Below are 27011 nucleotides of genomic sequence, written 5' to 3' on the forward strand. Positions count from 1 at the left end.
AAGTACACACTAATAAGTTTTAGCCTAAAGGAAAATAGTTTTATTGATTTGTAAATTGAGAAACATGCATGTTGTACTCGCACCCAGCCAACCCAATAAGGGATTTTTTTTTCTTTTTTTTTTAATATTTAATTGACAAAAACCCAATAAGTTAATATATTATTTTCTTACATATAGCTTTTTATATAACATTTATTTTTTGTTTTTATCTATAAATAAAATGCTTGGGGAGGATTCAATTTAATGTTCAACCATTCTTTTTTGAGTAATGCTATAGCTACAAACTATTTTACAATATTTTTACAAATTATTGATGTAGCAAATTCTTATTTGTTCTAATATGAGTCACCACTAACATCACATTTATATTTATTAATGATTATTTGAAAATTACTAAAGCCACATTAGCTGTTTGTAAAAATGTTATGAAATAATTTGTGTCTATAGTATTACTTTTTTTTTTTTTTTTTTCAAAAGGAAAGAGCCTCACATGGGATAGAGGCCCCCACGGCAAACATCACCAGATCAGGTTGACTATCTCTCTCTCTCTCTCTCTCTCTCTCTCTCTCTATATATATATATATATATATATATATATATATAGAAAGTGAGAGTAATGTATAATTGAAAGAACTAGAGGTTACAAGATTAATCTTTTTTATTTTTTACTTATTTTAATAAAGAGTTTACGCGTTTCTTTGGTGTCTAGAGTTTGTCATCCAAGATTTGAATACAAAAACAATAAACTGTACTCTCAAATTTTTTGGGGCCTGCTAGAATCCTCAACAATTTAATAATAATCCACAAATTTAATCAAAATCTTATAAATTTTCATTTTCTTATTGGATATTAACAAGTTTTGTATAATTAGAAGAGAAAAAAAAAAAGAATTGTAATTTGTGTTGTTTAATTCATGCATAGCTTGTATAATTATTGTATAATAATCGGGTGACTCAATTTAACAACTATAGGATTTGTTTTGTCTGAATCTTCTAATGTGTAGGGTAAGATTGAAACAAAAGGTTTTGGACTAGAATTTTGATCATGTCAAACTATCTAGAAGAGGACTACTAATTAATTTGTTAACCTTATACTAAGGTCTAGTAAGATTTGGAAGAAGATTCTTAATTGCTTGTACTTTTGGTTTTTATTTAAAGAGTCTGTCGTCCCCCCCCCCCCCCCCCCCCCAAAAAAAAGCATTCTACCCATATTGAAGCATCAAGGGAGATACATTAAGGCAAAATCTTATTAGAAATACAATTAGGTAAACCAATCTTTATATTTAAATGATATTTTGTCTATTTTTTTATTAGGCTATGTCATCATGCTTAAACCCTACTAAAAAACAAGGAAAATATTTTCAATGGGAAATGATCCACTTCCATTGAGCCCCTTCTCCTCTCCCTTTTATTTTTAATCGAATGTGAGATGTGGCATTTTTATTTGATTTTTAGATACCACATGTCTTACTTCTAAATAAAAATTGGTGGCTTCAATGGGAGGAGTACTTTAGAGCATTCACATTGGCTTAGCCAATATTTTTTAATTTGATTATAGAATAAGAACCTTCCTTTTGTATTTTATCTAAATATTTTTCAAAACACCCATGTATGATTATCTATCTTATACTCTATTTCATTAAAATAATTTTAAAGCTGAAATGCAAATTATATCCTCTAAGTTTGACTGAAATTCATTTCAGTATTCGAACTTTATTTTTATTCAATTAAGACCTGTAGTCTAATTTTGATAAAAAATTGCCGTAAAGTATACAATTAACTAATAATTTTTTTTAAAAAAGGAAGTGGATTATTTATTATTAATATTTCTTCCACTCTTCTAAACATTTGTTTTTGGTTACCAAGACACAAAAAGAATAAAATAAAGATTTGCTGAAACTACATTATTCTATACATTTAGAAAAGAACTGTAAATGGTATTTGGGCTAGTGTATAGATTAGTCGATGCCATTGTTTTTTCATGGGTTTCATTAGGCACATTGGGCTCTTATACTATTTTTGCATAAGCCCATATGATTACATGAATGCTCTTACATTAGAAACCCAAATTGTGAGCCTTAACTTAAGCCCCTAATGAATTTCTTGTACGACAAGCTTGGGTCGAGCCCAATATCAACCTATTTCAAGGCCCAATTAATTCAGATCTGAAGGCTAATTCCCAATTGAATCCTATTGATCCACGTGGGCTCGTGATTGGGTCCCACAGTTTCAGTAGATCCAAACACATTTGAGCTCTAAACTAAACTCTACTACTGTCTATCTCTCTCTCTGAGAACCAAACCAAAAATCAAATTCAGTGTAGAAAAACATATAGCCAACAGTTTTTTCAACAGTAATAACTGAACCAATATCCACCGTCCGATCAAAAAACTAAAAAAAAAGAAACAGAAAGAGAAGGATCCGAATTGGAGATCCGAATGACGGATCAGAATCTGGAGTTACAGGAATCGGGTTGGGAGGAACTGAGACGAGAGGCTCGGAAGATCGAAGGCGATCTCGACGTCAAGCTCAATTCCTACGCTAAACTCGGTGCTAGGTTCACCCAAGGAGGTACCGCCCTTTTCTCCGTACTACTACTCCTACATTTTACAATAAAAATTCTATTCAGATTTATGCGTTACGCTTTCGATTTGATACCAAATAATTGTGATTTTCCGAGATTTGATCTGTTTGATTCGAATTCAATTGTGAAAGTCAATCGAGATGTTGAATTTTTGAATTTGAGTATATATTCAATTTCTTGAACGCACTTTTTTTTTTTTTGTAGTAAATTTGGGGAAATTATTGTGTCGGGTCAAAGAACCGGAAAAGGATCCGGTTCCCGTGTGTAGTTGCTAGTTAGTAGGGAGATCCTCAGTGGAAGGAGTGTAGGAATATTTGCAATCCTTATGAATGCATTAACAGTTTTACGCGCACGCGCTAATTAAGAGCCTTGTAGCTCAGTGGCATTGACGGGTCTATAGGACCCGTCCTCGACTTGTTATATACACCTTTAAAAAAATGTGGTACTTTTCTTACCTGAGTTGCGCCATAACGAAACCATAGATTAGTGAAGTGCCACTTTTTGAAACCATAGATTAGGAAACTGAATAAATGTATGATTTGTATTCAAAGCTTTGAAATTCAATTTTCTTGAACAGATATTCTGCTAGAATTGCTAAATTTAGTCTCTCAAAATTTTAAAAAAAAAAATTTGGGGGAAAATTAGTGTGTTGTGCCTTTTTGTGCTTTGTGATGGGAGTGTAGGAATGATTGTAATCCTTGTGAAAGTACAATGGCAGTTTACTTACTTGAGCTCCAGTAGTGCCGGCCACATTTCTGGGAATCGATTGCAAGTTGCACTTTATGGGTGGTGCTTTGTTCAAATTTCACTTAAAATGTGTTACTTTTCACTTCACCTGTTTTGGTGAATGCCGTTGGATTACCTAGCAACTGGTTCTGGCAGATGGGGTTAGTTACCTGTAGGTTTTACTGGCTAGAGGTGAGTTCAAAGGGCTCTTCTTTCGAATGGTTCCCTATGTTATAAATTTTTTTAAAAAATTGTTACTTTTTTCACTTGAATTGAGCATAAGTATTAAAGATGCTAGTGGGAAGAAACTTAGTAAGGTGCCACTTTCTAAACCACATATTAGGAAACCAAACTCCCCTCATGCTGTACTATCAGTGGGCAAAGGGTAATTTTCCCTAAAATCTTGGTTCTCAATGTTCATGACATATAAAGTAATTTCCAGTTTTTATCAAATGTTTGTGAGATTTTGTTTTTTTTTGGATTCATTCTGTTGCTGAAATTTTCATAGGAGTAGTTGAGTATATAACACATGTATACTTGAACTGATGTCCTCTATTTTACAATTTTTTTGTTTAATACAGTTATTCTTATTTATTGGAAAAAACATGGTAGCTTTGTTAGGCTGTCTGTCTTTATGATGATCTATATTGTGGAATCAGGATATGTGGATACTGGGTCCCCCTCTGTTGGATCCAGCAGATCATGGAAATCCATGGAAATGGAAATTCAATCGTTGCTTGAGAAGCTGCTGGATATAAATGATTCAATGAGTCGATGTGCTGCATCTGCTACACCTGCTACTTCTGTAACTCAGAAGCTTGCAAGGCATAGAGACATACTTCATGAGTTTACTCAGGTTTATAATCTATGGCTTACTTCTTTTATGCTTTTTGTCCTGCATTCAATTACAGCAAAAAGAACTACAAATCTCAATGAAGGTTCACGTAATTCACTATGTTCTGCAGGATATTACTTATCAAGACTAGTAAATGATATATGAGTTTCCCTTTCTGTTTTTTTTAAAAAAAGAAAAGAAAAAAGAGAAGAAGTAAAAATTTGAACATTGGCATATATATTTTGCACAGAAACCCAACCCTGATAAAGCTATTTATTGACATCCAGTTATTTACTTTTCACTAGCAGCTATTCTTTAGTTGACTCAGTGTTTCTTAAACAATACTAGTATGGGGTACTGCTCTAAATGCTAAGCTTTTCTGATGTAATCCACCTATTTTTTGAAGGACTAAGACAATTAAGAACTGACAATTGTATCTGATAGATGTGTAAGTGACAATTACATGCTGCTATTCTGCTAATATTGGCATTTATATAATTTAGAAATAGAGGCAAACATCACTTGAAAATTATGCAAACTGAGAAACATCACAGTTTAGGCCACCCAAGATCAAATTTCATAGGATGGGGACATAAATTTAATATAATTTTAGACAATAAAACACATTTAAGTGTGGGTTTTTTTTCTTTTGCTCAATCAAGTGCCCCCCCTCCTGAAGAGGGTGGGAATAGTTAATACTGATTTTGTAGATCATGAAAGTGCTATTATGATTGTACCATGAATTACCTTATTCTGAAACAACCTAGTCTGTCTTCCATACATGATTGTACGTTTTAATTGGGACCAAGCTCATTTGGGAAGGCATTTGATTTGTTATTCCCCTCCTTGCATTTGAGTTGCAATTGTCAATCTTGAGAAGGGTTGCATTATCTGGATTTGGTTATTCCCATCATTAAATTAAATTCCAGTATTGCCAATGCACTCCTGCTCAAATGGGACCTCCTGCCCATAAGAAAGTTGAGGGTAAGGTTATGAGTTCATAATCCATTAGGTTCATGTTTAAATTACCAATAATTAAAAATAAAAAAGGATCCCAGTATCCATTGTCCTTGTTAGAAAATATGGCTATACTATGCTTTAAGTTTTTTCATGATTTCATTTTGTGACACTAATAATCATGCTCTGTCAGTGCTCAACAGAATCATTCTCTGTGTTTATGTTATGTGAGGTACTAAGAGGAAAGTACAATTCTATTTTCTTTCTCTAAAGGATGACTTTAAGTTTTGTGGGGGGGGGGGGGGGGTAAGTGGAGAATTCTGATCTGTGTTGCCTTCAAGATTCCTTTTTATTTCCTTTTTTGGTTTTAAAGCATAAGCCTCTGATATATAATTTTTAAGGATGCTCAATTATCTAGAACTTAACTTCCAACTGAATAGTTGCAGGAACTTCCCTGACAAATATTCTCTTTCATGTGGAAAATAAGAACTCTGTAGAGGGTTTTAGTTTTAGTTTAGTCATGAGGCATTAACTCTATTATTTTATTTCTGATCTATTTTTTATACTTATGTAAAAAAACATTAGGCATTAACACTATCATTTTATTTCATGGGGAAATTGGAACTGTGGTAGAGGGTTTTAGTTTTAGTTTCAATCACTATAATTTTATTGCATCAATCCATGGCATCTTGTGTTTCTCTTTTAGGAATTTCGAAGAATCAAGGGAAATATAAACTCTATGAGTGAACATGCGGAGCTGCTGAGTTCTGTCAGGGATGATATCAGTGAGTATAAGGTTAGCATAACTAAAAGCTCTTCATTATTCCATAATTATATTTAAAACTTTTCATTGCTGTGTTTTTGTTGTTGTTATTGTTATTATTTTTTGTGCTTTGTTGTGTCTCAACGTCAGGCTTGTCTCACTTGCTTTCATGCAGGCATCTGGGAGCATGTCCCCAAGGATGCAGTTATTGCGGGAGAGAGCAGCCATCCATGGAAGTATAGCTCATGTAAGCTTAAATGCTATTCTCTAGTCATATTACATGTAGTATGCTTTACAGAGAAATTTCCATTTTTGCATCTGTTACAATGAATTTTCCATTTTATGTGATGTAAAGAATGAGAGTTGAGGTTTTTCAGTTGCACCACATGAATAGATAAAGGTATGAAGTAACTAAAGGCTCGTTGGATCGTATAATTCTAGGGTCAACAATTAAGTTATTGTAGCATCAATTAAGCCAATGATTTTAGAATTTTCGTAACTGATTGCAAAAATGTTAAATTCATTTTGCTTTAAATTGAACTTGAATTTGGACTGAAAAATTGGTTCTAAGTTTGGTTAATTCACCTGAAAAATGGTCTGGTGTTTCTTTGAAGTATATTTTCACTTGATCCACTGATCCCATGTCAATGATTTTAAATTTATAGATGCTTTGATCATTGGATTCTCATAAATTTCCTTGTTGCCAACAACTGAGAATTCTCAGTTGGACTGAGGGTATTTAACAATCTTATCTGATTTCATTCATGTTACAAAAGTGCCAGTGAACTCTAATGCAATTGGCACCTCTTTCCCTTATAAGTTCTCGGTGGAGGGTATGGTCATGGTTCAAGACCCATTGGGTGTGTGTGTAAATACCAATAATTTAGAGAAAAAGAAAAAAAAAATCACAAAACCAAAAGTAATACCTTGCAGTAGCAATTCAATGGTAGGTCAGTTATGACTGTATATCCTGTTGGTCAGGTGAGCCAAAGTCTATATCATATTTAAGATCTAATTGCAATGATGGTGAGCTTTTTGATGTAGTCTTGAAAGAAAATGTGCTTTTTTTATTTTATTTTTTTAATTATTGGCAAGTTGCATGCACACCTGTGACCTCACGCCTTTTATCACTTCTGGATTGGAATCTCAAGTTGTCAGCCCCTGGGGATGGGGTTACTTCCATAACTAGGAGATGGACCACAGGGATCTTTTATATGCTGGGAGTTTCAGTTGGTTTAGGCTGTGCTAATTAGCATGCAAATATATTTGTGTACTTTTACTTGAAAGGATTGAGGGAAATTGATCAAGTGCTCAGAACTTCTTTTGGAAGGTCAAGATTTAAGCAAAAATGGATGGGAAATGGTAGGCAGGTTATCTTAAAAAACTAAAGGATTGATGTAGGGCGTTAGAGTTGAGATATGTTTGGGCTCAGGTCATTGCAGAGAATTCTTCTGTATCTGAACTGGTGCTACAAACACCTATCAAGGGGAAGAAGCATTTGAGATGTTGAGGATCCTGGACACTGCTGTTCGTTGTGGTGGAAGCGTATACATAAGGATATTAGCTTGTATGAAGGCTACTTATTTTTTAATATATTGGTACATGTATGAGTTGTTGGTCATAATCAGTCATATGAAGGTATAACTTTGTAGTTTTGTTGCTATGTATGGCTCTTTTAGTGTTGGTTGTGTGTACATTGATGTGTTCATGCAATTATCCCTAATTCCTGACTGTGTAGAAGTTTGTATAATATAATGCTTCAAGCTCTTTCAGTCTGCGATCTACTTTTCTTCTTGGCCTCAAAACTGCATAGCATGAATTCTTGAGAAATCTAACTTTTGGATGCATTGGTCCAGTGCATTATGATTTTTTTTGGGGCATAAATGCACTCTGAATAATCTATTTGCCATTCTGCATTGAATTCTTAAATATATTTCGAATTTAGGTCTTCTTGGAAATTAGTCCTTTCATGAATGAAAGCTTCATTGATCTTCATCATCCACATTTTAATGCTGGATTCACCATTGTGCAGATAGATGATGTGATTGGTCAGGCTCAAACAACAAGACAAGTTTTGGGCTCTCAAAAGGCTATGTTTGGAGATGTTCAAGGGAAAGTGAAGAATCTAAGCGACAAGTTTCCTATTATCCGTGGCCTACTTGGTACGTTGTGAGGCAGTCTTTTCTCTGCGTATTTTTGTCATAAATCTTGTGACTATAATGAGATTAATCTTGCACTGGCTTTTGCAGGTTCAATCAAACGTCGGAAATCAAGAGACACTCTTATTTTGGCTGCAGTCATTGCCGCTTGTACGTTGTTTCTTATAATCTATTGGCTTTCAAAGTAATTAAAAGTGTGATTAAGTGGTATGGAAATTTTTAAATGATGTTCATTTTAGGAATTTTGCTTTATGTAATTTCTTACAACAAATCAATTTCTCTTCTGAAAGTCTGTTTCCATACGCAGTTATTCTTCCAAACACTTGCCCACAATCTTTCTTTCTTTTCTTTCTCTTTTCAAGAAAATAATAAACAAAACCACCTTGGATTTGACAGGGATTTTACATATCTGTCGAAAATGCAAAAACATTTTGTATTCGTGCTGATGCGTGCTCATAATTCTTAGAAGGGGAGACCCTCTTACAAAAAAAAAGGGTTATACAATGACTAGCTAATGAATTCAGATCTGTGAAATGGCACAACCTAAATCGATCTAGTTTTGATAAAAGAGATTAATTTCTGTTACCTTTTCAAATTGGTTGAAGAATTATGATAATTGACATGGGTATTTTGGAGGTACTTGCCGCTATAAGCTATATTAGAAGCTTAAACTAAAAGTCAAGTTAGTATCAGAGTAATTGTATTTGTAGCTAGAAACTTTGTCTCTATTCCTTGATCTACACAATGCTCAACCCCTTGGAGTTTCTGAATTCATTGCTTGAATATTGTGTCCCTTCCCAACATGTATAAATTAAATAGGCTAAATTACAAATTGTACTCGTTAGGTATTGTCCTTTTTATTTTTGTCTTAGTAATTTCAAATATATATATATATATATATATATATATATATATATATATATATATATTTAAAGTTTAGTCCCTCAACTTTGAGTTTGATTTTTTTTCCAATTTATAACAGATAAAGGTGGATAAAATTTGTTTAATCATATATAAGAATTTATAAAGAGGAAATTTTTTTTTTCAATCCCTCCACAGCAATGCCATTAATCAACCGCCTCAACCCATCATCGTCGATCTATAATCACTCTCTCTCACTCTTAAAAGCATGGCTTACAACGATGACTACAGTTTTGGACTGGTGATGGTGGTGTTTGACATGGCAAAATGCCTAAGAGATTGGAAGAGTATTATTCTAGAGCCTAGGCTTTGCTACCAGGTGAAGACTAGAAGTCCATATTGAATTGTGTAAAACTGTACAAAGAGCAGTTTTTAAACAAGTAGGCATATGAGTATAGTACAAGAAAATTCGCTCATTGTAGGAATTTTTGAAACCTCTACACGAACAATGTTATAATAATTTTTTATAGTTTTATCATCTCCAAATTGAGAAAGTATCTTATGCATTTGATATATACATTCTCAAATTCATAGTACATGGAATTCATAGTTGTCTATCTATGAGGTCCATGTACTGCTTGCTGGTGCATGTGATTTCTAGCTTCTGAGGTACTATTCTTTTGCCGTGGTGTAATGGGCACTCCTTCGAGTCTTGATCATCTTGTGGTCCAGAATGCTCTGCCGTATAGATCTTGTCTCTTCAAACTTTCTTTTTGATTGAGCTGTTCTATCATGTTTTGGTGATTAACCAACTGAAACATACAGTAATCATAAAATAATTTCCTTGCCTCAGCTTTTTGTATCTAGTTTGAAACATGTACAATCGTAAGTTTTTTAATGTGGACTTTGTATGTCAATACAAAAAATAATACATTGTCTGGATACGGATTCAAGAAGTTTTTTGAAATAAGGCATTTTGTTTTTGGTGCTTATTTGAAAAAAAGCTACGACAATGACCAATTTTCAAGCCAAAAAAGGGCCAACTCATCTTGAAGATGCAAGCTTTGCAAACCTAATTAGGTTTGAAATTTCCTCTTCACCTAACGCTTTTAATCTCCATAGCCGTAAAAATTGCCCAAAACGTAGATACATAATAAATGAAAACAAAATTTACTATAATATCTTAAAATGATAAGAAAGCTGGGTACTTCATGCATGCATGTGAACATGTTTACTCATGGTCTAGAGAGGAGGAAGGAAGTAAGAAACCCACAATGAACACAGAATTTCTTGTCTTAACCTGCACATGGGAAGCACACCACGCCTGTTCTACTTGTACGTTGTCTGGTTAGGGTAAAAGAATCAAGAGCTGCTAGCTAAGACATTGCCAGAACAATTTTTTCTTGTAGGCCAGTTTGTGACACGATTCAATAAAAATTACTAATGCTATATTCACAATAATTTCTAAGTGATAAGCTATTACTGATGTGTGCCCCCAACTTAATTAATTGTAAGGTCATTTTTTTTTGTGGTCAAGAAAAAAGCACTCCCTCTTCCTATTATGGGAATGATAGTCAACTTCATTTTAGGGGATGACAAGATCGGCCATATAATTTGTTTTAATAAAGTTTGATTTCATATCACAATCATTATGAATCATATCCTTCCAAGATTCGAAGTGGATTTTTACTTTTGATAGTAGATTGTGTTGTATCATTACAATTCTATTTTTTTTCCTTTTTAATAATTAGAAAATAACTAATTATATACATTTGTAATAACCCAAGGATAGTGATAGTTGCATTTCATTTATACCCTAAAAAAACTAGTCAAACTATAATTGGAGCTACTAGTCAAATTACAAATGAGGCTCATTATTAATTATAAACCTAATATCTATACTAGTAACTACTTGACGGGGACTCAACACTCACATGTACGACACATACTAAAACAATTCAATCCAACTGGGTCCGCAAAACATATGAGCTCAATTCATCTCATAAAGAAGGTGGGCATCCTATCATTACTTCTTAGCCTAGTCACATGTTTTTATCACATTGAAAGGAAACAAAAGCTACATGTATTGAAGATAGAAAGGAAGAAGAAACCAAGAAATTCAAGGTTTTCAAGTAGTTACCGCGTACGCATCATTGAGGCTACGTACATAGGTCTTTAGGCTTGCCAATGCACCCTAGAGGTAGAAAATATACTCTTTACCATATTTCTATCCTAGGCATGTTTGTACCCTATGAATAATTAAAAGCGGAAACAAAAGAACTCGAAAATTAAAATGTGAAAACACACACACACACACACGAGCTTGGAATGGACTTAGAATTGTTGGAACTTGAATGGTCCCATCGGTCTTTGGATAGAGTAATTCTACCATGAACACAAGAGTATTAGAGTAAACAATCAACGACCTCAGAGAGACTATTTTAAATACATATATATATATATATATATATATATATATATATATATATATATATATTAATTTTAAAATGAACAAAGAAACAAAGAAAGCAGGGAGAAATTGATTAAGAGGAAAAACCAGAAAAGAGAGTTCTATTATTTTTGCAATGTAACCAACACAATACATCACTGAGCTGTGCTAAGCTTATATACAGAGAGAGAGAGAGAGAGAGAGAGAGAGAGAGTAAATCATGGAGGTTGTTATAACAGATTAACCACCACTAACATGTGTGAATATAACTGCATTTAGGCCTAAATAATTGACTTAACCAAACACTGCGTTTTGCATTGAGTCATAAACAACCTGAGGTAAAACGACAGTGTTTTAAGTTTTAATGATACGGTGCGTATGGCTTCTTCTCACTACGACACCGTTTTCATCTTGCCTTTTACAAGTTTGAGAGCATTTGAAGGTTCTTCGTCTTCATCACCAAAAATGGCTTCATCCTCTGCTATCTTATGCTCTTCATCCCCCCTCAAGCTCATGGGGAATTTCCACATGAGTTTGGAAGTCAACCACTAAAAACGAGGAGAAGCTAGGCCCTTAGTTAGAATATTAGCCAATTGATCTTAAGAGGCAACAGACTTAACCTAAAGATCATGCCTCAAAACCCTATCACGAAAAAAATGGAAGTCCACTTCTATATGCTTGGTTCGAGCATGAAAGACAGGATTAGAAGCAATCGCAAGTGCTGATACATTATCACACCACAAGACAGGAGGACCAGACAGAAAAACACCAAAATCCTTGAGAAGCATTCTAATCCAACAAAGCTTAGCAGCACAAGAAGCTAGAGCTCTATACTCTGCCTTAATGGAAGAATAAGAGACTGTAGATTGCTTCTTTGGCAGATTAGGTAATTGGAGAATTACCAAGAAACACTAAAATGCTAGAGATGGACTTCCTATCCATAGGATCATCAGCCCAGTTTAGGGTCAAATGGACCAGGTGTAAAGGCCAATCCTTGATGAATAGAACCTTGTAAATACCTTAAAATTCTCTCAGCTGCCTGAAGATGATTAGAAGTAGGACTACTCATGAATTGACAAGCCTGTTGGACTACAAAGGATATGTCAGGTTTGGTGAAAGTCAGATACTGTAAAGCACCCACCATGCTTCTGTAAATGGTAGGATCCTGCAACAAAGGACTATCATTGGCAAGAAGATGAGCATTAGGAGCGCAGGGAGTCTTGCAAAGCTTGCAGCCAGACATGGAAAACTTACTAAGCAAATCCAAAGTATACTTAGTCTGATGAACAAAGAGACCACTAGGTGTATAGTCTATTTGAAGCCCCAAGAAATAATGCAATCTGCCTAAGTCCTTTAGATTAAAATCAGTACCCAAAACAGCAAGAAGAGATGTAATAAAGGCAGCATGATTGCCAGTAACTATGATATCATCTACATAAAGCAAGAGAAAGACCAAATGAGAATCATGATTAAAAATGAACAAATTCCCATCAACACCAAAGGCAACAAAACCAAGATGAAGTAACTGAGAACTAAATCCATCAAACCAAGCCCTTGGAGCCTGGTTCAGTCCATACAAATCTTTATGTACAAGACAAACATGATTAGGATAAAACTGATCCTCATAGCCTTGTGGTTGAGCCATATAAACTTCCTCATTGAGAATGCCATGAAGGAAGGCATTGCTTACATCCAACTGCCTAAGAGACCAACCATAGTTCACAGCAAGGGCAAGCAGCAATCTGACAGTGGTAGATTTAACCACAAGGCTAAAAGTTTCCTCATAATCCAACCCATACTGCTGAAGGTATCCTCTAGCCACTAGCCTGGCCTTGTACCTGGCAATAGAACCATTACTGTGCCTTTTAACCTTATAAACCAACTTACAAGTAACAATATTCTTGTTTGCAGGAGGTGGAACAAGAGACCAAGTCTGCTACTTTAGTAAAGAATTAAACTCTGAATATATAGCAGCCTTCCATTAAGGATGCTTAACAACCACTACAAAGGATGGAGGCTTCTGATAGGTGTAATCAGTACTCACCTTAAGAACCTTAGGCTTGTGGATACCTAGTTTTGACCTTGTAACGATGGGATGATTATTAACAGGAATAGAAGAGGATGACACAGATGAGGTAGACAAAGGTAAAGCAGGAATTGAGGAAGGACTAGAAGAAGAGGAAGAAGAAGGGGAAGAGAAATGGGAATCAGAAACACAGGATTTAGATTGAAGAAGAGCTAAATGAAAACAATTAGGAAAGGTAGACAAGTGAGAAGTAGAAGAGGAGGGAGCAATAGAAGAAGAAGAAGAAGGACTAGACACATTGGAATTGACAGAAAACCAGTCAGAATCTGAAATAGTAGTAAAGAAATTGGTTGAGAGGAAAAACCATAAAAGAGAGTTATATTATTTTTGCAATGTAACCAACACAATACATCACTGAGCTGTGCTAAGCTTATATACATAATCAAAGAGAGAGAGAGAGAGAGAGAGAGTAAATCATGGAGGTTGTTAAAATAGATTAACCACCACTAACATGTGTGAATGTAACTACATTTAGGCCTAAATAACTGACTTAGCCAACGATATGTTTTGCATTGAGTCATAAACAACCTAAGGTAAAACAACAATGTTTCGAGTTTTAATGATACGGTGTGTATGGCTTCTTCTCACTACGACACCCGTTTTCATCTTGCCTTTTGCAAGTCTGAGAGCATCTGAAGGTTCTTTGTCTTCATCACCAGAAATGGCTTCGTTATCTGAAATCTTATGCTCTTCAAAAAAAAAAAAAAAAAATCTAGAAGAAGGTGCTTTAAAAAGAAGCTCATTCTCTAGCTATCATTCAATCGAAAATTCCCCTTGAGTGCTCGATTGCTCTCTTTGAGTTTTTTTTTTTTCTGATTGTTTGTACTTTACTTTAGGCCAAAATACCCTTTTTGTAGGTGAAAAATTGGGTGCAAAACTTGTCCCTAGGCAATGTTGGACTAGAGTTTTGCATCATTTCGTTTGAAAAATACTTTCATATTTAACCCTCTTGGCTGCCACTTCCAAATATAAGAATTGACCTTGTTTATGCAAAGTTGAGATTTCTAGATGAATTTTGATACTCATATGATTATTCTAGCACATGTGATATTCTTCTCATTGTAGATGAGGTGCTTGAGTTCTAAGTAAAACGAAATGAGATGTCTACATGCACGATCAAACTCAAGGGCAAAGAAGAAAATAGCTAGGGATGGATCGCTAGGCATTGACAAGGCACTCTTTAATGCTTAAGTTAGTATTGTAGAAGTTTTTGAGAATTTGAGAAAGTGTGGCAGCTAAGATTTTCTGTTTTTCATACTTTTGACTGATGCCATGTGATCCTATATATAGTGCACGAAGTGCAATCAGATACCTTGATCTCCATTGGCAAATGAAATTCAAGTTCTAGTAGACTTTTGAGACGCTTAAGTCCCATTAAGCCAATCCCACGATATCTCAGTGACCCTAGAAATGGCCACTTAGGTCTACTCGACCTCACTTTAGTTGCTCGAGCTGACCCATCTCTTTGCTAGTCTTAAACTCGATTTTAGTATTACCAAAGGAATTGAGCTAGAGACCGAGGTTTTGGTTGCCCAAACCACATCATCAAGTTACCAATTAGTTTCCCCCATTTAAAAGCCTTTCCTTTTGGGTCAGGGATTGGTAATTTTTGTTCTCTTTAAAATTTAAGGATCACAACTCGTAAAGCATAAGGGTTACATTTAATGCAATGGGGGCATTCTCTTTATAACCCATGTGTATGAGTTTGAGCCATTCTTCCTCTCTCAAGTTCATGCTGGATCGTGGGTTCTAGTTAGCTCAACTAGTAAAGTGTTTGATGGTTGTATAAAAGATCTGGGGTTCAATCCCCGCCTACACTAAAAACTTATTGGTGTCTTGGTCTGATGATAGAAAGTTATCATCATGAGCATATGCCATAGATTGAAATTCTCTAAAAAAAAGAAGAAGTCCATGGTAGATCTTCATTAGTTGGAATAATAGGGCTTGGGTGCTCTTTATTGTGGACCTTTTAAGTCTAAATCTTTTGATTCCCCTAGGACCATTTAGTCCGATGAACCAAGCTCTAGATCCATTGGGGAAGCTAGTTCCTTGCTAGTGGCAGCTCTACATGCAAGCCAAGGTGGTCACAGGACCACTCTGACTTGCAAAAAAATGTATATATATACACTTGCCAAAAAAATATTATATGCTAAACTAACCTATTGTGACTACTCTAATAAAAATTTTGAACACACTGACTTGAGAATTACAAAAATTTGGGTTCAACAAAAATAAGAGTAGTGCTACTACATTCACAACATTTTCACAATAATTTTACAACAAATCTAATATAGTAAGCTGTTACTGATTCTAATTTGGGTCAAATACTAATATTATTTTTTTTACCCATCAATAACAACTTTTTGCATAAGATTTATTATAAAAATGTTTTAGACGTAGCATTACTCCAAAATTAATTCTGCCTCCAAACATAATTCTTAATCCTTGTTTTTTTTAAAGCTTAAATAACAACAATAGAACCTACATAGTTGACGATTTTGGCATCATCAGCTTGGCACCGTTTGTAGGGACGACATTATTGCACTAAGGATGGAAAGTATAGGTCTAGTCATTTTCTAAATTCAAATGGAGTCCAACCAAGATCCTGCGGCACTGGCTTTGCAAATCCAACCACTTACAGCTAGTGTAGAAGAACTTACCTAAAAAAACCAAGAAATAAGGCTGGGACTCTAGTAGGAGGGCAACCATTCCGGGACTTATCAGGATGACGAGGGAGACAGCTAAAGGAGGAGTGACTGCTTGCAAGCGTCTACTTTAGAAGGACCGAGCTCGGATCTTCTTTGGGAGATGAGGAAAGAGATGGATGAGCTAAGGAATGCCATAAAGGGGAAAACAGACCGAAGTTTGGATAGGATGGTCAGGACGATGGATTCACCCTTCACGATGGCAATCCTAGAATGCTCGGTGTTGTCCAAATTCCGCCTACCTCAGCTTGAGCCGTTTGATGGACTGAAAGACCCCCTAGACCACCTTAACACTTTCAAGACGACCTTAGGCCTTTAACAGCCTCTGGACGAGATACTGTACCGCTCCTTCCCCACCACTCTCAAGGGCGCCGCTAGGGAATAGTTCACGAAGTTACTAGTATCGTCCATCAATAACTTCGAGAAATTGGGCAATTCCTTCATATGTCATTTCGTTAGGGGACAGCACCCAAGAAGGCTAGCAAATCACTTACTCACCATCAAACAAGGAGAAAATGAGACCCTGAGGTCGTATGTGAAACATTTCACTTAAGAAACTTTAGAGGTCAACGAGGCTGATAATAAAGTGCAGTTAACAACCTTTAAAGCTAGGTTAAAATCTAGGGAGTTCGTGGTCTCACTCACAAAGAATCCCCAAAGATGATGGCAGAGATGCTCCTGAAGGTGCAGAAATACATGAACGTCGAAGATGCCTTAGCAACAATAAAAGATGTGGAGAAATCCAATGATACAGGAAGGAAGGAAGATGATCGCAGAAGGCGAAAAAGGGAGTGTTCAAATCGTTAGAATAACTACGGGAGTAAAAGGAAAGATGACAAAGCTCCCCAAACGGTAAAATTCACTCCTTTAGTTATGCCGGTTGACAGAATCTTGGCGCAGATTAAAGATGAGGATTACCTCAAATGGCCGAGATTGTTACACTCATCACCTAATGTACGTGACAAGAAGAAATATTGCCATTTCTACAAGGATCACAACCATTACACAAAAGATTGCAGGGAATTGAAAGAGTAGATTGAGGAACTCATACGAAAAGGGAAGTTTCAGAGATTTGTGAAGAAAGGAGAACCCAGTAGGTCCAGGAACGAAGACAAGGGTAAACGTAAAGACTCTCCAAGGGACAAAGATCATGCGTCCCAATGACCACCCGGTGTGATCGGGGAGATAAAGAAGATCACAAGAGGACCATTGGCAAGAGGGTTGTTCAGATCTCTCAAAAAATCATATCAAAGGCAGGTGAACAGAATTCATAGGGCACTACCCTTAAAGCATAGACGAACGGACAGGGACATGTTTTTCTCGAAAGAAGACACCAGAGGAGTGAAGCAGGCACATGATAACCCCTTGGTCATAATGCTAACAATAGAAGGGTTTAACACAAGGAGGATCCTTGTAGATAATGGCAGCTCCGCGGACATCATCCATCTCTCCGCTTTCTAGCAGTTGAAGTTAGATCCAGGGAGGTTGCGCCCTTTTGTGTCCCCTTTCCTTAGCTTTAGCAGGGACAGAGTGTACCCCAAAGGCATAGTGACATTGACAGTCACGGTGGGGTCTTATTTGCGACAATTAACTCGTCAATTGTATTTCCTTGTGGTAGATTTTCCCTCTTCATATAATGTGATCATTGGGAAGCCCACGCTCAACTGCTAGAAGGCAACCACGTCCACCTATTGTTTAAAGGTAAAATTTCCAACGAAAAATGGTGTAGGGGAAGTAAAAGGAGATCAAGTACTGGCTAGAGAGTGCTACCAGGTAATGTTGATTCCAAAGGAGAACTATATGTGGATAATTAAGGAGAAAGACGAGGAGAAGGTGGAAGTTCTAGAGATCGTGGAGCTGGTAGATGGAGAACTAGCGAAGACCACAAGAATAAGGACAACCACGAGCATGGACGTGCGAAAGAAACTAGTCCAATTCCTCAAGGAGAACCTGGGCATATTCGCCTAGAGCCACGAAGACATGCTTGGCATATCCACATAGATCATCAAGCACAAGCTAAATGTTGACCCCGAGAAAAGCCCGTCCAATAGAGACGACGAGTATTTGCTCTGGAACGGAACCAGGCTATCATAGACGAGGTAAACAAACTGCTGGCAATGGGCTTCATTCGTGAAGTCTACTACCCGGACTGGCTGGCCAACGTCGTCCTTGTAAAGAAAGCAAATGGGAAATGGAGGATATACCTGGACTTCACAGACCTGAACAAGGCCTACCTAAAAAACAGCTTCCCCTTGCCAAGAATAGACTAGTTGGTAGATTCCACAGCAGGGCATAAGGTCCTAACCTTTTTTAACGTATTTTCAGGGTATAACCAGATAAAAATGACAGAGGAAGACCAAGAGAAAAATGCGTTCATCACAAGCCAGTGGCTCTACTGCTACAAGGTGATGCCTTTCGGGCTGAAAAATGCAGAAGCAACCTACTAGAGGTTAGTGAACAAAATGTTCAATCAGCAGACCGAGAGGAACACGGAGGTGTACGTGGATGACATGCTCGTCAAAATCAAAGAAGAGTCAGCTCACCTGGATGATCTCCAAAAGACGTTTGTAACACTCAGGCGGTACTAGATGAAGTTAAACCCTAGCGAATGCGCCTTTGGGGTGGCGTCGAGGAAGTTCTTAGGGTTTATGGTGTCCCAGAGGGGAATAGAGGCGAATCCGAAAAGGTGCAGGCTATACTAAAGATGACGTCCCTCAAGACTGTGAAGGTAGTCCAGAAGCTTACAGGGAAGATAGTAGCACTCAACAGGTTCATCTCAAGAGTGACAGACAAATGCTTACCCTTCTTCAAAACTTTGAAGCAAGCCTTCATTTGGATGGATGAGTGTGAGGAGGCTTTCCAAGAGCTTAAAAGATACTTGAGCAATCCTCCCCTCCTGAGCCCATCAAAGAGGGAGAAAATTTGTATGTGTACTTAGCTGTGTCAGCCACTGCTGTAAGCGCTGCCTTGATTTGAGAGAAGGACAAAAGACAGCTCCTAGTTTATTATGTCACCCAGGCCTTCCAAGGGATAGAAGCCAAGTACCCACGCATAAAGAAGATTGCATTCGCCTTGATTGTAGCCTCACGTAAGTTGCACCCCTACTTCCAAGTGAATCCTATTTTAGTGATGATGGACCAACCTATAAAGAAGTCAATGAACAGGCCCGAGGCTGTAGGGAGAATGATCTAGTGGGCTATCGAGCTCAAACAGTTCGACATTGAATACCACCCCAGGACAGATATCAAGACGTGGGCATTGGCGGATTTCATTGCAGAATTTACAATCCCTGACGAGGAGGGAGCTGCGGACAAACTAGAGAGATGGACGATCTAGACCGATGGTTCGTCAGTCCGAAAAAGGGGTGGAGTAAAGGTCGTCATCATCACACTAGAAGGAGAGACGCTCAAGTACGGAGTCCAGCTTACATTCCCGGCCACCAATAATGAAGTTGAATATGAGGAAGTACTGAGGGGTGTTTAAGGGTCAAAAAGGCACTAGGAATAAAAAATTTACTCCTCCAAAGTGATTCTAAGCTCGTCGTGGGTCAGATAAAGGGGATTTCGAGGCAAAAGAGGAAAGGATACAAAAGTACCTAAAGTTGACGAAACTTTTGGCACAAGAGTTCGATCAAGTAGAATTCACACAGATCCCTAAAAGCCATAATATGGGGGTAGATGAGCTAGCGAAGCAGTCATCGTCAGAAGCAGGGCCAACGAATACAGACCTGAAGATTGAAGTCCAGAAACATCCCAGCATCAAAGAGGCCGTCCTTACCTTCGTAATCCAAAGTGGGAATAGCTGGATAACCCCAACCATATCCTTTCTTCAGGATGGACGGCTTCCACAAGACACTGAAGAAGCCAGGAAAATGAGGAAAAGGGCAGCTCGTTTCACAATCCTGAATGACACCTTGTACAAAAGAGGCTTCTCCATGCCTTACCTGAAGTGTGTCAATGAAGAGGAAGCAAAATATATTCTAGAAGAGATCCACGAAGGAATCTGCGGAGACCAAACAAGCCCGAGATACTTGGTCAGCAAAATTATCAGAACGGGCTACTTTTGGCCTACCTTGCAAGGGGACACAAATGAGTTCGTCAAGAAGTGCGGCAAGTGCCAGAGGTTTGGGAACGTCCAACGCATCCCATCAGAAAGACTGACGATAATAGCCTCCCTCTGGCCATTCACCCAGTGGGGATTTGACATCGTCGGGCTATTCCCCCAAGGTAAAAGACAAGTAAAATTCTTACTAGTGGCTATTGATTATTTCACAAAATGGGTTGAAGTAGAAGCACTAGGGACCATAACGGAGGTGAAGGTCCAGTACTTTGTATGGAAGAATATAGTTTGCCGGTTTGGGATACCACGAACGATCATATCGGACAACAGGCGGTAGTTTGACAGCCAAGGTTTCAGGGACTTCTGCTCGGGACTAGGAATCAAGAACCAATTCTCATCGCTTGGTCACCCCCAAGCTAATGGACAGACTGAAGTGACGAACCGGACCCTACTCAAGATCATCAAGACTCGGTTGGACGAGGCAAGGGGCTCATGGCCAGAAGAGTTGCCCAACGTTTTGTGGGCGTATAGGACTACGGCAAAAACCCCGACAGGAGAGACCCCTTTCAGCCTGACCTATCTCACCAAAGCAGTAATCCCAGTCGAAGTAGGAGTCACCAGCTTGAGGTGAGAAGTTTTTCAAGAAGGCAGCAATGACGACAAACTAAGAATCAACCTAGATTGCTTGGACGAGTCCAAAGACGGAGCATCCCGCAAGATGGCAGAGTACTAACAGAAGATGTCTGAGTACTACAACAAGAGAGTGAAGCTCAGACGACTAAACATAGGAGATCTCGTCCCGCGCAAGGTCACACCTGCTACCAAGGTCCCAACCTAAGGGAAGATTGGCCCAACTTGGGAATGGCCCTACAGAGTCACCCATTATTCCAGACAAGATAGCTATCACCTAGAGATGCTAGATAGGAGGAAACTACCGCGATCATGGAATATCGAGCATTTAAAACAATACCATTAGTGAATGTAATAGACAATTGTATTCGTACTCGAACTAAAGCAATTAAAGAATTATTTAGCCAGTATGATGTGTGTAAAGCTAAAAAAATTTTTTTTGGCTAAGTAACAAGATTCCGCCTAGACGGATGTAAGTTACTAACAAAGCCAAATGTGACAAGATCCCTTCAATGGGTGTAAGTCACAAAAATTGTCAAAGTAACAAGATTCCGCCTAGATGGATATAAGTTACTGATGAAAGTGACAAGATCCCTTCAATGGGTATAAGTCACTAAAAATTGTCAAAGTAACAAGATTCCGCCTAGACGGATGTAAGTTATTGACGAGAGTGACAGGATCCTCTCAACAGGTGTAAGTCACTAAAAATTGTCATAGTAACAAGATTCCGCCTAGGCGGATGTAAGTTACTGACGAAAGTGACAAGATCCACTCAACGGGTGTGAGCCACTAGAAATTGCCTAAGTAGCAAGAATCCACTTAGACAGATGTAAGTTACCGACGCATAAAAAAAGGTGTGGCTAAAGAAAGCGATGAAGCAAACAAAGGTCACATACAATTAAAAAGTGACATACACAACGATACGGGCAAGTAAACAGGTAAACATTAAATGATCAATTAAATGAAAAGCCCAAAAACACTTGGCATTTTTCTTGAATTAAAATATTGTTCTAAAAGTAGAATTAAAAAGCCCAAAAAATACACTGGGCACCAAAAAAAAAGAGTAGGCAAATAAAAAAGACATGTACATCATTAGATCAGGTTGCAGCCGCGTCATCACCAGCAAGAGGAGGCAGGTTAGCATCTCCAGGGGTATCACCAGTAGCAGGAGCAGCAGACTGGGAGGCCTCGTCCACTGACATTTCCCGATCCACCTCTTCTAGATCTAACCTCTCCAGGTCCACTCCAGAGGGATGCTTGACCAAGTACCGACGAAGGAGCTCAAAGCCCTTGTAGTACCAGCTAAAGAGCACAGTGTTGTACTTTTTAGTCTGCTGGAAAGCTTCAACGGCCTTGGCAGCAATAGTTTTCAATTTCTCCTTTGTGACCTAGAGTTGCTCATCCTTCTCTAGGGTTAGCTACCTCTCTGCTCTAAGGCCGTCCCCTAGGACCTTGGCCTTCTCCTTGGCGGTGTTAGTCTCGTCCATGATAGAGATGAGATCCTTCTTCAACTTAGAATTCTATGCCTCCAAAGCCTCCACCCTGGATGCTGCCGATGTGAACTTGGCCTCGTGAGTCAGGAACTCCGAAGAGAGGTGAAAAATCTCCCACAGCATTTGAAAAAAAAAATCCAACCTTTAGAACGATGCAAAAAGAAGAAAAACGCGAGGGTGAAACTACACAAGCACGTTACCTGGACGAGTTTATGGACGTGTTAACCCACGACCTCATTGGAAGGAGTGCCAGAGAAGACACTCATCTCCTCAGCAAAGAAGACCTCCTAAGCCCTTGCCAACGCAAGGCCAAGGTCGTCCCAAACGCTGGACGAGCGAGAGTTAGCCTTCTCTTTCCCCTTCTCGACCACTCTTAACTTCTTCCAGATGGGAGTATTCTCCTCCACTAAGGTAGCTAGAGAAGCTATTGTCGTCGTCCCCCTTCTCCATAACTCGCACCGTCCTCTTCCCCAGACTGGACAAAGGCTCGTTCTTCTTAGACCTCATTTTTGCGTACATCTCTTGGTTGAATTTTGTTGTCATCCCTGCAAAAAAGAAACACTTGTAAAAAAAAAAAAAAAGGTACTTACTCTTTTTCTCCTTTCTCTTGATGGTACGCAGGATGTAAGAGGACGGTTCTAGGCCCAGGCAGTGCAAAGCAAAGGTACGAGGATCAACCAAATCGTCGAAGTCGTCTATCATTTTAACATACTCAATAGCCGCCTCAACGCGTTGCTTGTACCTGCTCTTGAGTTTGGGTCGTCTCTTAACTACACGAAAGCAAACAGTAGGGTTAGCCATGACAGAATATAGGCAAATGAACGAAAGGTGAAGGACTAGTAGAAAAGATAACGCACCTAGACTCGGGGTTCTCCACTGATGGAGCAACCTAGGGAGATCATCCCAAACCTCGTCAAAGGGAGTCTCCCATTCATCCCCGGACACAACAAAGAATCGGGACTTCCAATATCTGAATGACGAAGGCAGGTCCCTGATATTCGTAGTCCTCCTCTCCCAAGGCACCAATTCGTAGTACCCATGTTCCTTGGACTCTTTTAAACGGTACAAGTAAACAAGCTTGTCCACCTTAATCATATCTCCTTTAGTGACGGCCAGCCATATCTCCATACAGCTGACCACTATCCTTCACAAGTTAGGCATAAGTTGCTTGGGAGCAATATAAAAACGCCCTAGAAGCTCCATGATAAAAGGGTGGACGAAGAATCTAAGCCCGCTTAGGAAAGCAGCCTCATAGAAGCATACCTCCCCGGGTGAAAAATGGCAGGCCCGTTCCTCCTCGTGGGGAAGACGAACCCTAACTCTCTCAGGGAACTAGAATCTCTCTCTAAACGTAGAAAGCATTTCCGCATCCAGGCCACACACCTCCCCGAGAGCATGAAAAACCTTAATTCGCCGCGAGCCAAAAGCGGTGGTGTCCTCTTCCACCTCCACAGAATTGTCGCTATACGACAACCCCATCTTAAGCTCATTAGATCTCACCTCCAACATCACTCTTCGCTCACCAGCTAGATTCTCGAACCAATCTACTGACTGACGCAGTAAGGGGAACAAGTCAGCCAACACTACACTCAGGCTATTACCCTAAAAAAGAAAGCTTTCAACTAAGGGGGAGAAGGAATGAGAAGCACCTAAAAAAGCCCCCAAACATGCAAAAAGAAACGAAATTGAGGGGCAAGCTATCCCAACCTCAGAACCACTAACCATGAAAACCCAAAGAACAAAGGAAGAGGGGCAAAAATCCTAAAACCTATACCATTTATCAAAACCCGAAAACCCAAAGCAACCAAAAACCCATACAATTCATCAAAACCTAAAACAAAAAAGAAATTCAAAAGTCTATAGAACTTATCTACACAACAAAACAAAAAAAAAAGGGGAGGGAAAAATGACATACCTCAAAGGAAGCAACCACGAAAAGAGAAAGCTTGAGAAAATCGCAACTTGGAGAAGAAGAAGCACGAAATCATAGCTTGGAGAAGAAGCACAGAGCAATGATAGTGAAAAAGTGAGAGAAAATGAGAAAAGAAAGGAAGTTTAAAAACTAGGCACAAAAAACTGAAAAACTAGCGGAAAACTTAAGGGTCACACAAGTGGGGCATTAACTCCACCAATTAGGGCATGCCACGTGGCCACGATGTGTACAACGTCGCCACTATGGATTAAATGCGGAACATAATCCCAAGAGTCAGGTCTGGGCAGAAAACCTTTCACCTTTTGGTGGTCGTCCTAACACACACCAACGACCACAGAACCAAGAGGGGCATCTGATGGGACCAACGAACTCTCCTGCCCAGACGACCGCATTAAGAAAGATCGTCCACCTTGCCGCGACATGGACGAACATAGGCAAATCATTAATAAGAAGTTTAATGCTGCGATCAGTTACCAATTAGCTATCATACCGTTGGAAGCTCATCAACATCTGCATTAATGAGCCCTGAAGCGTTATAAAAAGGGCACTAAAGCCACAATTAAAGTCCCAACGGCTAGAAACAATGAACCTATATATACAAGTCCATTAGGACAAAACTAGGTAGAGACACTCAACTAAATTACATTCTAGCTTACCTCATATTGATATTCTGAGCTCTCTTATTTCCTAAAAAGGCTTCTATTACTGACTTTATCATCGGAGGCCTTGTGGCTGGCACCAGACCAGTGACCGGCACCACACCAGTGACCACCTGAGGAGAGCTTTCATCTCACATCTTGCAGGCTCAATGATGAGGATTTGACACTGTCTGAATGAACCTACATAGCTAACGATTTTGGCATCATCACTTCTATTTTTTCTTTGCATCCTATATCCTAAGCTTCTATTTTTACCTCTTGTAGCCCTTGTTGAGTCGTAGCTCAATAAAGTGTAACTTTAAAGGATTAAGCAATCTAGCAAGCGTGACTTCTTAAGCAATTCAAACTTCTTGTGACAGTAAACAGCTTAAGTATTTATCTCTTTGGTCTAGAACCAACACATTAGGCCTTTGCTATTGAGAGTTGAGAGAGGTGAAGCTATTGTGCTCTTGCTTTTTATCTCAATACTATTACTCATTGCTCTTTGGTCCTCATGCTAGAGCACAAGGGCAAAGTCGTTTATTCTAAGGCCAAGAGTAAGGCATCAATTGACCTTAGCACTAGCTCAGTCAAATATTGGATTAATATTGGTGTAAACATGATCTTGAAAAATACCAAACTTTTTTAATTTCATTTCGGTGATTGTTTTGGTTTCATTGAGATGAAATATTTTGATACTGATATATTATGACGTACCGTTACTTTTTCTAATTAACTTATCTTAGCATCAACCAAGTGAATTGAGGTTTTAACTAATTTCCTAGTACATTCTATGCTTTGTTTATTTTTTTTCCCTGGTGAGTCAAGAGTTCAAGACCTTTATGACCTAAAGATTGCATCTTGTAAAAAATAGATTTAGCATGCTCATGACTTTAATTGTGTCATTATCATTTGAGAATTTTGAATTTTTTATTCAAGACTACTGTTATATCTTAATCGATATAATTATAAATTAAATTTTAAAATATCATTCTTATCTTTTTATAATTGAGACTAAAATCTCAAGACTCATTGATGTTTTTTATATTTTTTTAATAGCTGAGACCAAAATCTTAGCAAGATCTTGAAGAGAATAAAAACTATGATACTTAAGAACTGGCTTCATTATTAATTTATGATTGTAAAGTTGTGATTTTCAACTATGTTTTATTGGCTTTAATTCAGTGTCAAATTTGATTGTATTTAGTCAATATATTCGTTGTATGTTTGTGGGATTTAATGTAAGGGTTGAATGTGAGAATTTGGTGAGGCTTTGTGAAGAACAGTGAAGTTCGCGATTTGCTTGCGATTGGATCACAAGTGGACAACTTGCAAAAGGTCACGTGAGAAGCACATGCTAGAAGCTGAATAGTTAAGTGTCGGGAGGAATTACATGAGTCATTTTGCAATTGGACCAACTCGCGAATGACCCACGAAACTCACTGCCTGGATGTTTTTTAAAGTGTGCTTTCCTCACATTTTTACCAACACTATATAAGCTCACATTACCCACGAATTTTAAGGAGACTTTCAAAGAGAAAACCATAGAAATACACTTGAGAGTTAGATATTGTAAACCCACAATCATCTACACAATTTCTCTTAGTTTTCCTCTACTCCTACCTCTCTAATTACAAATCTTTGAGAGGTTCTTAGCCCAAACACATACCTCACCAAATCTGAGTGTTGTGAGTTGTTTTGGTGCATGTGGGAAGTATTGGAAGAAGCCATTAATTGGTGGATGTAATTTGGAGCTAATTGCGGGATCTGGATAGCTAATGAAGAAATGACTTGGTAAAGTCTATTGAGAGCTGGAACTTGGGGGGTTCAAGTACAGTGGGTAGATTAGGGTTCAAATACAGTAGGTAGATTAGGCTTAGAGGGTCTTTTTGATATACTTGTACTCTAACTTTATTCACTAGTGGATCATTTGGGCTTGGAGGGCCGCAGAGAGGTTTTTCACCGAGTACTTTAGTTTCCTCTTTGATAACACTTCTCGGTACTATCTTGTATTTGTATCTCTCTTCCTTTACTCTTTATGCTTTACATTTATTGTTTATTTTTTATGTTTATACATTAGAGAGTAGTTCTAGTTTATTGCATTTCATTTACTCTTATTATGAACTTAGTTGAG

General features: G+C 38.0%; 1 protein-coding gene across 1 annotated transcript; it reads left to right on the forward strand.

Annotated features, from left to right (window-relative positions):
- The first annotated feature begins 2274 nt into the window (after window positions 1-2274).
- Window positions 2275-8343, forward strand: LOC142614666 (Golgi SNAP receptor complex member 1-2). Its single transcript, XM_075787223.1, has 6 exons — window positions 2275-2570; window positions 3969-4165; window positions 5808-5897; window positions 6040-6111; window positions 7897-8026; window positions 8114-8343. The coding sequence occupies exons 1-6, from the start codon at window positions 2438-2440 to the stop codon at window positions 8209-8211; spliced, it is 720 nt and encodes a 239-aa protein (XP_075643338.1). The 5' UTR covers window positions 2275-2437; the 3' UTR covers window positions 8212-8343.
- The last annotated feature ends 18668 nt before the right edge of the window (window positions 8344-27011 follow it).

The sequence above is a fragment of the Castanea sativa genome, chromosome 11 (genome assembly GCF_040712315.1).
Source record: "Castanea sativa cultivar Marrone di Chiusa Pesio chromosome 11, ASM4071231v1".
In the NCBI taxonomy this organism is placed as follows: domain Eukaryota; kingdom Viridiplantae; phylum Streptophyta; class Magnoliopsida; order Fagales; family Fagaceae; genus Castanea; species Castanea sativa.